This window comes from Notolabrus celidotus, chromosome 6, assembly GCF_009762535.1.
Source record: "Notolabrus celidotus isolate fNotCel1 chromosome 6, fNotCel1.pri, whole genome shotgun sequence".
Lineage (NCBI taxonomy): Eukaryota > Metazoa > Chordata > Actinopteri > Labriformes > Labridae > Notolabrus > Notolabrus celidotus.
This window is the reverse complement of record NC_048277.1, coordinates 34,411,456-34,425,060: the sequence shown is the minus strand read 5'-3', so window position 1 is coordinate 34,425,060 and position 13,605 is coordinate 34,411,456. Positions and strand designations below refer to the sequence as shown.

The following is a 13,605-nucleotide window of genomic DNA, read 5'->3' as shown; positions in this document are numbered from 1 at the left end:
ACCATATGTTTCTATTAAAGATTATTCTGAAAACCAGGGTTTGCCTAGGTGTATTCAGATGCTCTATTTGCTTTTGGTATTTTGCTCCTGCCCCTTAGAGTCCACACCAAATCCTTTCAGACTGGTTGGTCTTATATTTTTAAAGAAATAATGCAAAAAAAGAGTGCTGAAATGCAGACAAGCATGACTTTATTGGTCAATATCAACATGTCACATGTCACAAATAAGCACTGTCTGATTAAAAAGTTGCTCTGCTAATTAAAAACACTTCATTATGAAGCTCTCCTCTTAATAAGGATGATCACGGACGTACTCCATGATGTGTTTCAGGGCGAGCCACGTCTCGGTGGCTGTGGGGATGATCTGATTGGCTGGCAGGATGAAGCCATAGCGTCCAGTGTCTCTCAGCTCGAAGGCATAGGAGTACTTGATGCCCAGGTTGTAGGACCAATCGATGCTGCCGCCGCTGGCTTGATCTGAGAGAGAGGAAGAGGAGATGATGAAGGAAGTCTGCTAAACAAGGCTTTTTGTAACCAGTGACGAATGAATAATGATGAAAAGTTTATACAAAGCAGAACACTTTAATGACTAATTAGGGCCCCCTGGTGGACAAACTACCTCATCTTTGTGGTTTTTAAATTAACTTTCAGGTGTAGGTACCATATAACTGTAATACCAGATTTACAACAAACAATTATCATATTTTAGGAAAGTTGCTATAAATACTATCTTTAAATAAAATGTATTCCTTTTGTTGCTTTCCTTCCTTTTAAAGTTTGTTTTTGAAAAAGCTGAGTCTTGTTCTGTCTTACTTTATTCATTTCTTATCTAGTACAAATTTTAGTCACTTTTTTAAGTATATACTGTCTTATTTTAAATTATTATAGACACACACACATACTATTCATTCAGTTAATTTTGTTTTTTATTTATTTATTAATTAGATCTTATAATTTTATGAATTTTACAGATTAGATCTCAGCATTTTAATATTTTATTCAGTTTTACTTTTCTGTATTTACTTTACTTGTTTATTTTACTGTTTTAATCTTTTAGTGTTTCTTTATTTTAGTAATCTATTTTATTTTGGTGAGTTTTAACAAGTTATTTTACCTTCAGTGTTTCCTCATTGAGATATCATGACAGCTTTTCCTCAGTGTGTTCAGCAACTCCTTTTTTATTTTGTTATTTATTTTAATTACTATTATTTTTTGCATATATCATGTTCTTCACCTTACATATGGATTGTGGGGTGGGTTTGGGGGTAGGGATTGGGACTGGGATGGGGCGATTTTCTTATTTTTGTTTATATTTTTAATTTAATATATTTTTACAATTTTTTCATGTACAGCACTCTGTATTATAATATTCTATGAAAAGTGCTTTACAAATAAAGTCTGATTGATTGAATAATTATGTGTCATGCCCACAACTTCCCATTTCAGGGCTTTATCATGAGTGTAACTTGTTTAAATTTGCGGTGTTGTAAAGAAAGCAAACATGGGAGAAAAAAAAGGGTCACTTACAGATGATGTTGCAGATGCTTCCAACCTTGTATCTGGTGCCATGGAGGGAGGTGAGTTTCTGCACAGCTGCTCTGCCAACAGCGTCCTATAAGAGACAAAGAAACACTTAAGTTGTACAGTAAACAGACAATAATGCTGCAGAAGGGGTTATGAAGAAGTCAGATTATCACTCATCTCACTGATAAAAGTGGGCTGGGTTAATATCATATTAATTTAGGTTATTACTTTCCAATAAAAAATGATAATTATCATCATAAATGCCACTAAAAACAACACACTGCACTTTAAAGCTATAAGCAGCAGTGTATTAAATCTTTTTTTTTGTTAAGAGAGGTGATTTATTATAAGGGGGCGGTAATGAGTTTATAATTGGTCTATTTATCACTGTTGAAGCATTGCTCTCTAATTTTAAGGTATAAAGCCTTAGAGAATAAATTGTACTCTCAACTTGCATGGTTAGGTAGTTAAAACTTATTTTAAGAGTAATAGCAGAGAAGAGTTTTTAAATCATGCTTTCAGCTCTCAATCTTCCTTCTTCTTCTTCTTCTTGGGAGAGGAGACATGAAGTTTTTCCTCCTTCCTTACCAGCTCAGCCTGATGGGGCACGTGCCCGCAGGTGTATCCGTAAGGGTACATGAGCAGCTGGGAGTAGGCGTGGACGGAGATGAAGGACTTGAAGTTGCCGTGGCTCTTGATCAGATTCACAACGTTCTTCACTTCGATCTCAGAGTGAGCGGAGGGGCCGTGGTATGAATCAGAGCAGGGGTAACTGCTGGCTCCGGGGCCTGGAGGAAAACATTCAGGTTTTAATATTATATAACCTTTTTTTATATTTATGTTTTTTCCCCAACAATCATTTAGTTGGACCAGCCAAGATCTGAAACGAGTACAGCAATCTATCAATTTCTAATCACAGTAAATCTAAATATTTAATACATCAGTTGTTTTATTAAAGTAAGGAAAGGCTAAAACCAAACACTGGGCAAACCTGTTCATGAGTCACTTGCAATAAATCACAGTACAGTTTTTTGTTGCAGACAATTTCCAAATATGTTCAGGCATAAAAGACCTTTGTTTGCAGACAAAGTTTCCTGCTGCGTAACCAAGTATGAAATCAAACTCCCAAAACAAAAAGTTCACTTTCAGTAGAAGCATTTGTTTTCTTTCTAAACTCACCACCAAAGCCTGCATCCCAGTTCCTGTTGGGATCGACTCCACGGCATGAGTAGCCTGAGTTCCTGGAGCGGGTCTTACGCCACATACGGTCCTGAACATGTCACACAGTTTCAGTCAGTCGAGCATTTTGTTTCAGGCGACTAACAGTTAAACTATAACGTGTAAGAATGCTTTTTGTGCACATATGAATAGAAACATAAAGATCTGACATGTTAGCTTTGATTGACGGTATCGTACGTTGGAGTGTGTGTAGGCGTATCCGTCAGGGTTGGCCAGCAGCAGCATGTAGATGTCCATGGTTTTCAGGAGGGAGGTGATGGAAGGGTCAGTGCCATAATCTGTGGCAATCTGAGGAAGAATAGAGGAGATTCCTGAAATTATTAAGCTAGAAAATATCAATATTTCGTTTAATATGCAGAATATGTGATGATTTTTTACTACTACTTACTACTTTTTAGGAGTAGGCTTAAAATTGTCCTTTTTGATAAAGCATATAGTTAGAGCTGGCTCAGGCTTGGACCAGCTCTTAGTTATGCTGCTATAGGCTTAGACTACCAGGGGAACTGACACACTGGGACCCCTCTCTGCCTATCACTTTCTGTAACCTTTCTGGAGTCCCTGAGCTCCCTTGTCTCATAGGTTAGCTCTGGCCTGCTGCTGTGGACGTGCCAGACTCCAGCTGCTACAACTACTACTATCCATCTCACCACTAACATCTCTCTCTCTTCATCTCCCTCAATCCCTCTTTCCAATGTGGTCTCAGCAGATGTGTGTCTAACATGAGTCTGGTCCTGCTGGAGGTTTCTGCCTGTTATAGGAAGTTTGTCCTTGCCAATGTAACTTGCTAAATGCTGCAAAGTGCTCTGCTCATGGTGGATTAAGATGAGATCAGACTGAGTCCTGTCTGTAAGATGGGACTGGATCTTATCCTGTCTTGATGTTGGGTCTTTGTTAATAATAGAACATAGAGTATGGTCTAGCCCTGCTCTGTTTGTAAAGAGTCTTCAGATAAGGTTTGTTGTGAACATTTGTTGTCCATTTGTTTGACATGTTGTACCTTGTTGGCCGTCCACACTCCGGTGGCCTGAGACACCCACTCTCTGGAGTGGATTCCGGTGTCCATCCAGATTGCAGGGCGCTTGTTTCCCCCTGTGCTGAACTAAACACAGTGATGACAGAACATGAATTAAAATGCATGCACACATACAGCACAAGCACATACAAACACAGCCAGATCTGTGGTCGTGTGTGACGCATGTCTTACCTTGAGCACATACATTGGCCTGTTCTCATAGGATTTACCAATTTCCTGCTTGGAGACCAGGTTCGGGTACTGAGCCACCAGAGTGTCCATCCAGCTGTAGATCTGTAAGGGAGATGAGTCAAGTATTACAATACAGACAGATGTTGAGGGTTTAATTGTAGACAGACATGCTGAATGCAGAGCTGTGGAGAGTTAATGCAGATCAAATTAGCTTCACAGACGACTGGAGGTTTGATTCACAGTTAGTCTCAAACTATCTTTGCCATCAATGAATATTTGGGTATCAGATCTCAGTTTCATTTGAGGCTCATGAGATGTGTAATTAGGTGTTTATAGAGTGCTTTCATCATGTTTATCATGTAACATAAATATCCTACAGTCTCCACACGATGATAGGCTCCGAAGTTGAAGCTCTTGGTGCTGCGCTCCTTCATCTGGTTCCTCTGCATCTCAGCTTTCTCCTCATTCAGGAGCTCCTGAATGTGACACGAAAGAGAGCTGAAGTTCAGAACAGTGAAAGAACTATGAGCAAATAAATAACTGTACATGGAGGATCACATGCCTGAAGGTTGTCAATAAGGAGGGAGTAGTGGATGTTGTGGGCAGTGAGGAACTCCGTCACAGCGCTGTGACTTGCAAGAGGCACACGGATGTCGATGGGGAGATCAACGGAGACTGGGTGGAGCCAGAAATCCACCTTAAATCAAACAGATGATGAGAAATCATGCACAGGAGATGAAACATGATAGAAGATACAGCTCTGAAAATCAGGAAGTGTGTCAAGAAGAATGAAACATTTGTCAATATTATAATCCAATATCAGTGGCTACTATATTAGGTAGTGGTGACTTGTGGAGGCATTTAAATGTATGTCAAAAGTTTGGACACACCTTCTCATTCAACGTTTTTTATTTATTGTAATTATTTTCCACATTGTAGATTAATACTGAAGACATCAAAACTATGAAATAATCTGGTTTTGCCATAATCTGGATTACAACAGTAGTCAAATAGGGCTATCCATTGTGTACTAACCCTACCTCTGAACAACACAACTGATGGTCTCAAACACATTAAGAAGGCAAGTCATTCTACAAATGAACTCTTGACAAGGCTCATGTTAATTAGAAACCAGTCCAGGAGACCACTTCATGAAGCAGACTGAGAGAATACCAAGAGTGTGCAAAGCTGTCATGAAGGAAAAAGGGGGCTACTTTACAGAATCTACAATGTAAAACATATTCTGCTTTGTTTAACACTTTTTTAAATAATTCCACATATGTTCTTTCATAGTTTTGATGTCTTTGGTATTAATCTACAGTGTTTACAATAATTAAAATAAATACAAACCCTTGAATGAGAAGGTATTTCCAAACTTTTGACTGGTAGTGTATATATTTTTAGAAGATTTTTTGGGGGGCATTTTCGCCTTTAATGGATATGACAGCTGAAGACAGACAGGACATGTGGGGAGCAGAGAGTTGTGGAAGACATGCAGCACATGGTCAAGGCTGGGAGTCGAATCAGCATCTGCTGTGATGAGTACTATAGCCCAGTGGTTCCCAAAGTGGGGGTCGGGACCCCTTGGGGGGGTCGCAAGATGCCTTCCAAAAATCAATTAAAACTTAAAATGATCTAAAATTGCATCTTTTATTCTTTTGTTGTAAAACATGTACAAAATTTGTAGCTACATTTTAGATACAACAATGTAAATACAAAAACGTCATCAATTTTTCTTCTTTACTTTGTTGCCACATGACCCCTAAGCCAATTATCCTGCCTTCTTATAGCCTTCTTTAAATTACAAAGATATCTGTAGGTTTTTGGATTGGCCTTGTAGTTCCGTGAGCAACCACATCAGGACAGTGGGGGTCTCCAGTCTATTTTTGGGGTCACAGAATAAAGAGTTTGGGAACCCCTGCTACAGCCTCTCTGTATATGGGGCGTGCGATTAAACCGCTAGGCCAACGGCGCCCCTGTGTGGAACCTCAGCTTGAGACCATAATGATCCCCATCATCCTTGTAATATACATCAAAAAGTCCACAGGGTGTAAAATCTAATCTCCTTCCAATTTCTTCTAATTTAATGAACCAAGTGCATTAGTGTGGATATGAGTTAAACTACTGCATGCTAATGAGTCAAATGCAAATTAAGTGCTTTTAGGCTCCAGCATTGATTTTCCATTTGTAGTTTTCATCATGCATTTTGAAATCTGAGCCCGATTTATGAAACATTAAAGGTGTGAAAACACCAAAATGTCTTGGGTCAAAGCTTTTATCCGCAACTCAAAAGTAAAACGTCCCAGTATGGATCTAAATGATTGATCTAATAAGAGTCTACTAAATCAAACATTTTCTAAATGAGGTTCTGTTGCTGACATTAATTCATTAACTGCATTGACTTTCCCTTCAGAGGAGCAGAGACAGATGTAATAATTAGATTAAATCAAAGGGAAAGGTTAATCTCTGCGTTATGTTTGTTTATTAAAAGAGTGCAAACTAAACCCCAACTGAGCCTCTGGAAGTTTCTGACTTCCCAACAAGAGCTGATGACTCCGTTAACCTCCAGCCCACACACTCTCGAGGGGATTCATCCGGGCTGAACTTCATTTGCCTTTTGTACTTTTGGGAGTTTGTGAGAAAGTGTTTCGCACAAGCAGCTGAGCAAACTTGGAACGTAGGTGTTTGTACTGCTGTGTGCTCATGTTTGCATTTGTGTGAGTGTGTGAGTGTGTGTGTGTGTGTGTGTGTTTACCTCCCACTCCTCTTGAGTCTCCAGAGCCTGCAGGAGCTGGATCTGCTCCTCCGACTCAGCATTGACCCTGATGACCTGATCTCTGGAAGAAATTCATTTCAGCTTGTGAATATTATTTACATTTTTTAGTCTTAACTTGATGTTCTCCTTCTTGAAATCTACTGCGAGTTCATCCATAGAGATTCATTTTGTTGCTTACCAATATAGCAAGCAATTATTCCTACAGAACAGCGAGTACCAGACCCATGACTCCCACTCTACTCTCTTTAATACGGCTGTAATTATGATTTAATCTTTCTCCAAACATAAAGTCTCTTCACGAACGGCTCACTGAATACAAATGTGCTTTTCCAGCTTAGAGAAATATTTGTTATGCCGAACATTTGAGGTACTCTGGGAGGGGAATACACCTATTCATGTCTCCAAAGACTTAAATTTAATAACTTGGACTGTTTTCTTTCTCTAAAATAAATAGCAGAGTGAGTGGAAACCATCATGCATGCCTAAAATTCTAACATTCAGAAGTTTAGGTCACTTGGTTTGACTGTTATTTCAGTCGTCTGCTATGTGAACACTAAAACACAAACAGTGGTTATTTTATCAGCTCTCTACAGTAACTATAATGAAATATATATTCATATTAGGGATGTACATTTTAAGTATTTTCCGTGATCGACTTTTGGAAATGTTAACGATCAATTATCGATTAATTGATAAAAAAAATATATATATTATTCTTACGTCAAAAACAATGCCAAATAGGTTGTTTTCCCCCTAAATTTTATTTTTTTACAGCAACAAAATGCATCTAACAGACGGGATTGAATACGGGCACACGTTTGACACGCAGATTATCAACGATCAGGCTCATTAAAATATTCTCCGCGGACATAGTCTTATAAAGTGAAGGCTCATAATACTAACAGAAAAGTACTTCAGACTCACAGTGTCCAGTTTTCTGCTTACTCGTTCTTATTGAGAAAAATCAACATGTGTATTCGGTCAGGTGTCAGCCAGGAGCGCAACCGGGTCGTAATCAGTCCCTTTGGAGAAAAGCTCAGACGGCTCTGATGTTGCTGGTCTGTAAACATAGCGTACCTGAATTTCCCACCTGTCTGTTGCCTTTGTATCCAAAGGTGGGAAATATCTTGTTTAAAGCTGTCAACCTTTGTGTCCGTGTTGTTGTTGGCAGCAGTTTTGTATTGATCCTCTTTAAAAAAGCGCACGTGGAGACCTGACGCACAGCCGCAGCCGCCAGCTGAGCGTCTCCGCTGTGCGCAACACCTTTAACAGCTGATTCACATCGAAACATGCTTTAAACTTAAAACACCTCCCTGATAGATGAGTGTAATATGAGACCACATGATGTTTGTTCCACGTGACGGAAAATTGATAACAAAAATGTGTGTTTCGAGTAATTTCTTAACAATCAATTAATCGATAATCGATTAATTGTGGTCATCCCTAATTCATATATAATCTATTGTATCTAATAGCAATTTCTTGCAATGACCAGTGTTTGATGAGTTTTCATCTTTCACATATCACGACCTTGTTGTGAGTTTTTGGAGCTTTGTGTTCAGACTTGACGAACTGTAAATGATTTACTTCTCTGGGACGAAACGAGGCGTCTAAATTTAGCCAAACAAAACTACTCTGTGAGAAAATGTGCCCCATAATTTCATACATTATCCATTATTTAATGTGTGTAATCACATTTGAATAAAATATTAATGGAGCTGGTGCAAAGTGGACATCAAGCATCACAGCAAGTTTACCTTTATTTATACTGTATGTTTTCTACGTTTTTGAGATATTTAAGGGGCCACACATGTTTAAAAAAAAGGCTCTTACCATATCAACACCTATTAGTATTCTTCAGATGAACTAGAAAATTATAAAAATGATTTACTATTCATGCAAACAGTCTTTGTCATAATGTTCCAGATGCACATTTTATTTTTATTTTTTTATTTAACCTTTATTTTACCAGGAATAGTCCCATTGAGATACAAAGTCTCTTTTTCAAGGGAGTCCTGGCCAAGACAGCAGCATAAAAAGTTTCACAAATAGAACAGGACAAAACATACAGTGGCAAGTAACTATTACATTGATTTATAAATTAGCAGTGTTAAGCTTTAAAACATGTGCACAAGCTGATCAGATCATCCTTTATCCTAATTTTGAAATCCTCCAATCAAATTAAACAGTCCAGTTTCAAGCGACCCTGAAGCTCAAACCAAGAAGAGGGAGCAAAGACATTAAAAGCACTTTTACCAAAGACAGAGCGAGTCCGAGGAATGACAAAAAGAAATTGTCCATGGGACCGAAGATGACAGCCACTGACAACTTTAGGAGTCAATAAGGAGCATAAATAAGACGGCAGCTCCTGGAGTATGGCCTTATAAAGAAAGACATACCAATGCTCCATTCTTCTGTTGTATAAGGAAGACAAGCCCACCTTCTCATACAAGATACAGTGATGTGTGCGGAAACCTAAACCAGAAACAAACCGCAATGCAGCATGGTACACAGAGTCCAACATTTTCAGAGAGGCTGAGGAAGCATGCATATAAAGAACATCACCATAGTCAATTACAGATACAAAGGTTGCTAGAATGAGCTTTTTACGCACAGCAAAGGAAAAACAGCGTCTGTTTTAAAATTAAACGAAGACAAAACTGAAATTCTTTTAATAGGACCCAAAGCAGCCCGAGAACAGCTCCAGACTACACTGAGAGATTTTAACAGTCAAATTAAACCAAAGGTCACAAACCTGGGACTGGTTTTAGATCCAGATTTTAATTTTAATGCTCATTTTAACAAGGTCGTAAGTACTTAATTTTATCATCTTAGAAATATTGCAAAAGTCAGACCTTTTTTTAACGCAGAAAGATGCCGAAATTTTAATTCATGCTTTTATTACAAGCCGCATTGATTACTGCAACTCCCTTTTTACGGGCCTGCCCAAAAAATCTCTCAGAAAGCTGCAGCTAGAGTTTTAACGAGGAGAAAGAAAACTGACCACATAACTCCTCTTTTAAAAACTCTGCACTGGCTCCCTGTTTCTTTTAGAATTGATTTTAAAGTCATTTTACTTGTTTTTAAAGCTCTTAACAGCCTTGCTCCTCCATACATCACTGATCTGTCATTTTATGTTCCAGCCCGATCACTGAGGTCCTCGAATGCTTCCCTTTTAAATGTTCCTCGTGTGTCTCACACAGGCACCGGCCAGAGGGCTTTCTGTTTTTATGCTCCTAGGCTGTGGAACTCTTTGCCTCTGGACATGAGAACAGCGAGCTCTCTGGGTGTTTTTAAAAGTAAACTTAAGACTTACCTTTTTAATCTAGCTTTTAATGTGAAGTAATTTATTTTAGCCCTGGACTGCATTATCAGTATCATTATTATTATTATTTTTATTATCATTTTATTATTTTATTATCATTTTTATTATTTTTATCATAATTATCTAAACCATTGATTTAACATGTATTTATTTATCTTATTTATTTATTGTGTTCACCTGATCTCGTTAACTCTACCTTATTTTTAACTTTTATTTCCACTCTTACTTATTTTATTAATTTTACTGTGTTGATTTTCTTTTCTTTTTTAAGTATTTCTTCTTTTTTCATGCCTTCTATAATTCTACCATTGCTGTTGTTTTCTTACTGTCTGTTACTCTGTGAAGCACTTTGGGCTACATGTTTCTATGTATGAAAGGTGCTGTATAAATAAAGTTGAGTTGAGTTTCTGTAAAAGAAACCCAACTTCACCCTCAGTTTTTTAGTAAGACTCTCAATATGATGATTTAAAGAAAGATTTTCATCTAAGAGAAAACCCAAGTATTTAAATGTTGGGACACATTCGATCTCCTCATTTGTGGAGGTGAAAATCTTAGACTAATTTTTCACATTTCACATTTAATTGATATGCAGATAATACTGTTATTTAAAGCTCAGCTCCAACACAGCAGCAAGCTCTCTGTCTCTCACACGATGCTTCTGATACTGTAAAAAAAAATATTGTTAGTGAGTTAAAGCTGATGTTAAATCCTGATTAAATCAAACTCATGTAAAGATACTAAATGATGTGATTGAGTCGGTATCTTCTTATACCTGGGGTTCCTACTTGATGATTTGCTGTCTTTTAGGCTTCATTTTCAGAAAATAGTAAAGAGTTTGAAGCTGCTGCTGGGCTTTTTCTTATCAGTAATACAATAAGATAGACTTAGCAAGAGACAAAATAATTGCAAGTTAAAAGTTAAAATATGATATTTAAAGATAAAAAAAATAAGAATAATATTAAATAAAATAAACATAATATAATATAATAAAATAAAATAAAATAAAATAAAAATAATAATAAAAACAACTAATAACTCATGTTTGTCTTTTGCTACTGCCGCTGCTGCAAAAAACACTTGTTGCTGCCTCTTTTATGCCCCTGATTGACTATGGTGGTGTTTTATATCTGCATGCATCTTCTCAATGCCTTCACGCTGGATTCACTCTGCTATGGAGATTTGAGGCTCATTACAAATCTTAAATTGCAAACTGATCCCTGCTCCCTGTTCGCTTGAGCTGGCTGGGCTGCAGTGTCTACCTGTAGACTAAATCACTGGTATGCCTACCTCTTTTTATGGCAATTCTCAACTTGCTACCTGCCTAAGAACATTTGAAAAAAGCTGAGAGCTACACTCTTCGCTCTGTGACCCATTCACGAGAATGATCTTTGCTTTCTGTTCCATGAGTACGCCTTGAAATGAGGAGAACGTTTTAGGTACGCTGCTCTTGAAACTTGGAATCAGCTGCAGGAGGGTTTGAGGGAGCTGGTCTCTTTACATGTTGCCTGGAGGAAGATGCTTCAGGTTGTGGATGCTTTGACTGATGACTGTTTGTGATGTGATCCAGGATATGTTGATTTTATAATGTGTTGTATGTCTGTTACTTTGTTGAAATGTGCTGCTGCTGATCTGAGCCAGAACACTCTTGTAGGAGACATGTTTAATCTCAATTAGGGTTTCTTGAGTTTTCAAAGATTTCAAGCTAGGACTTTCAATGTGCAATCTTAAAAACAGAATAAAGACATGATGCATGTTCTCTTCTTCCAGTGTGCACACACTAACTCACCCAGTGAAGACCCTCTCATCAGCTGTGGCCACAGCCACGAGCACTAACAGCAGCCAGAAGCCTCTCATCTCGTCTGTACGTCCGGACCGTTACAGGGGAACAGAGCGAGTCCTGCATCAGTTTTTGAAGTCTCTTCATATCAACCTGGTGACAGGTGGACTGTTCCCATACAGAGAGTTACCTCACTGTACTGATAAATACTGATTAACACACGGCTCTCCTGTCTGGAAAAAAATGTTATTTTTGGATACAAAGCTGCTGAATAAGCGACGTGTTATCTGTTCAGTGCTCAGCTGCAGATAGACATAATTTCCCTTCATCTGTTCCTCACTTTATTGCACATGCTCACACAGGTTGGCTGTGAAATGTAACACACTCAAAGACATTTGAATATAGAAACGTAGAAGTATAAAAAATAATGAAAGTATAACGCGCTGATGTTAAGTAGTCCACAAAGACAGCATAAATGATTGATAGATGATAAATTGATCATTTAAGTGACATTTCAAGCAGCAATACCCCAAATTTTCAATGTACTAACATCTTTATTACAGTTTTTTACCTTTAACATCATTGAAATAGGTTACATTTGGCTTTTGGACTCTTTTTGAGTCACAATGATGTGTTTGAAAGCTGCACCATGGCCTTTTAGAAGATCTTTACAGGTGTGTTTTCACCTAAATGCAACCATAACAATGCCATTTGTAAGCTGCAGCTCTATATTTGACATTATCATATTTTTAAAGTCACACTTTAACAGGACTAAGGTGGTAAAATACCTCTATGAACAGCCAGTATGTTTGGTTTTGGCTAAAAGAAGAAATTAACACATGAAAAATATTCATAATCTTTCATCTAAAGCCAGGAAATACCCGCAATGACTCCTTTATTGTAGGCTGAGTGTCTTTTTACTTACAAACCGTCTAGAAGTTTTCACTATGGGAAGAAAAAGTAGACTAAAAGTGATAATTTAGCGATCTATCCAGCTCCTATATTCTTCCTGTATTAATGTAGCACCTTTAAAAGCAAGATATAACCAAAACATTGTCTTCTCTTTAAGATTTGACTGAGAACTTCAGGATTTACTGTATCAAAACTGTGACTTCATGTAAACAGGCAGCAGTAAATCAATCCATTGCACACTTGCATGTCCACACAGCAGCCAGTAGATGGCAGTCTGGAACCACCGAACATCTGTCACATCAAACCATGCAGTCATAATAAACTCTAATTATTGCTCTGGTGAGTGACATCAGATTAAGCAGGCTGGAATTACCCTGAATGTTAAATAATTGATCACACAGTGAGGCTTTTTGTCTCGATGAGTGTCACTATTATAGCTCACGAGTACGAGTGAGTGGGGAGCTACTTGCAAACGCGACGTTTCCACTATAAGTACCCAGTGGAGCTTTTATTTGAGTGACTAAAAGGTCCCTCCAGCTCTTTGCTAGCGGAGTTTCCAACAGTGGTCTTAATACCTGTGAGGATAGGGCACATTAGTCTACAGAGGTGATTCAAACGCAGACCTTAGTGGTGTATAATAAGGAAAGTGACAGCCGCCAAGTCTAAATATTTAGGCACTGTACGGCAGCACATCCAGACAAAACTACTCTGTCTTACGAATGCTGCAAAAACTGGACCAATCATAAATGTTCAATGCTGCAAAGCCCACCCACAGAGCTGCTGTACTTGCAGAAAGTACATCCCCTGAAGCATGTACCTTCTGGTATATTATTTAAACCTTGGTCCCTA

General features: G+C 38.1%; 1 protein-coding gene across 1 annotated transcript; it reads right to left on the bottom strand.

Annotated features, from left to right (window-relative positions):
- Window positions 1–167: 167 nt before the first annotated feature.
- Window positions 168–12,011, bottom strand: cpa4 (carboxypeptidase A4). Its single transcript, XM_034686586.1, has 11 exons — window positions 11,854–12,011; window positions 6,722–6,803; window positions 4,529–4,663; window positions 4,344–4,442; window positions 3,967–4,068; window positions 3,760–3,861; window positions 2,940–3,050; window positions 2,703–2,793; window positions 2,112–2,311; window positions 1,527–1,611; window positions 168–476 (listed from the first exon to the last, which is right to left on the bottom strand). The coding sequence occupies exons 1-11, from the start codon at window positions 11,919–11,921 to the stop codon at window positions 289–291; spliced, it is 1,263 nt and encodes a 420-aa protein (XP_034542477.1). The 5' UTR covers window positions 11,922–12,011; the 3' UTR covers window positions 168–288.
- Window positions 12,012–13,605: the final 1,594 nt, after the last annotated feature.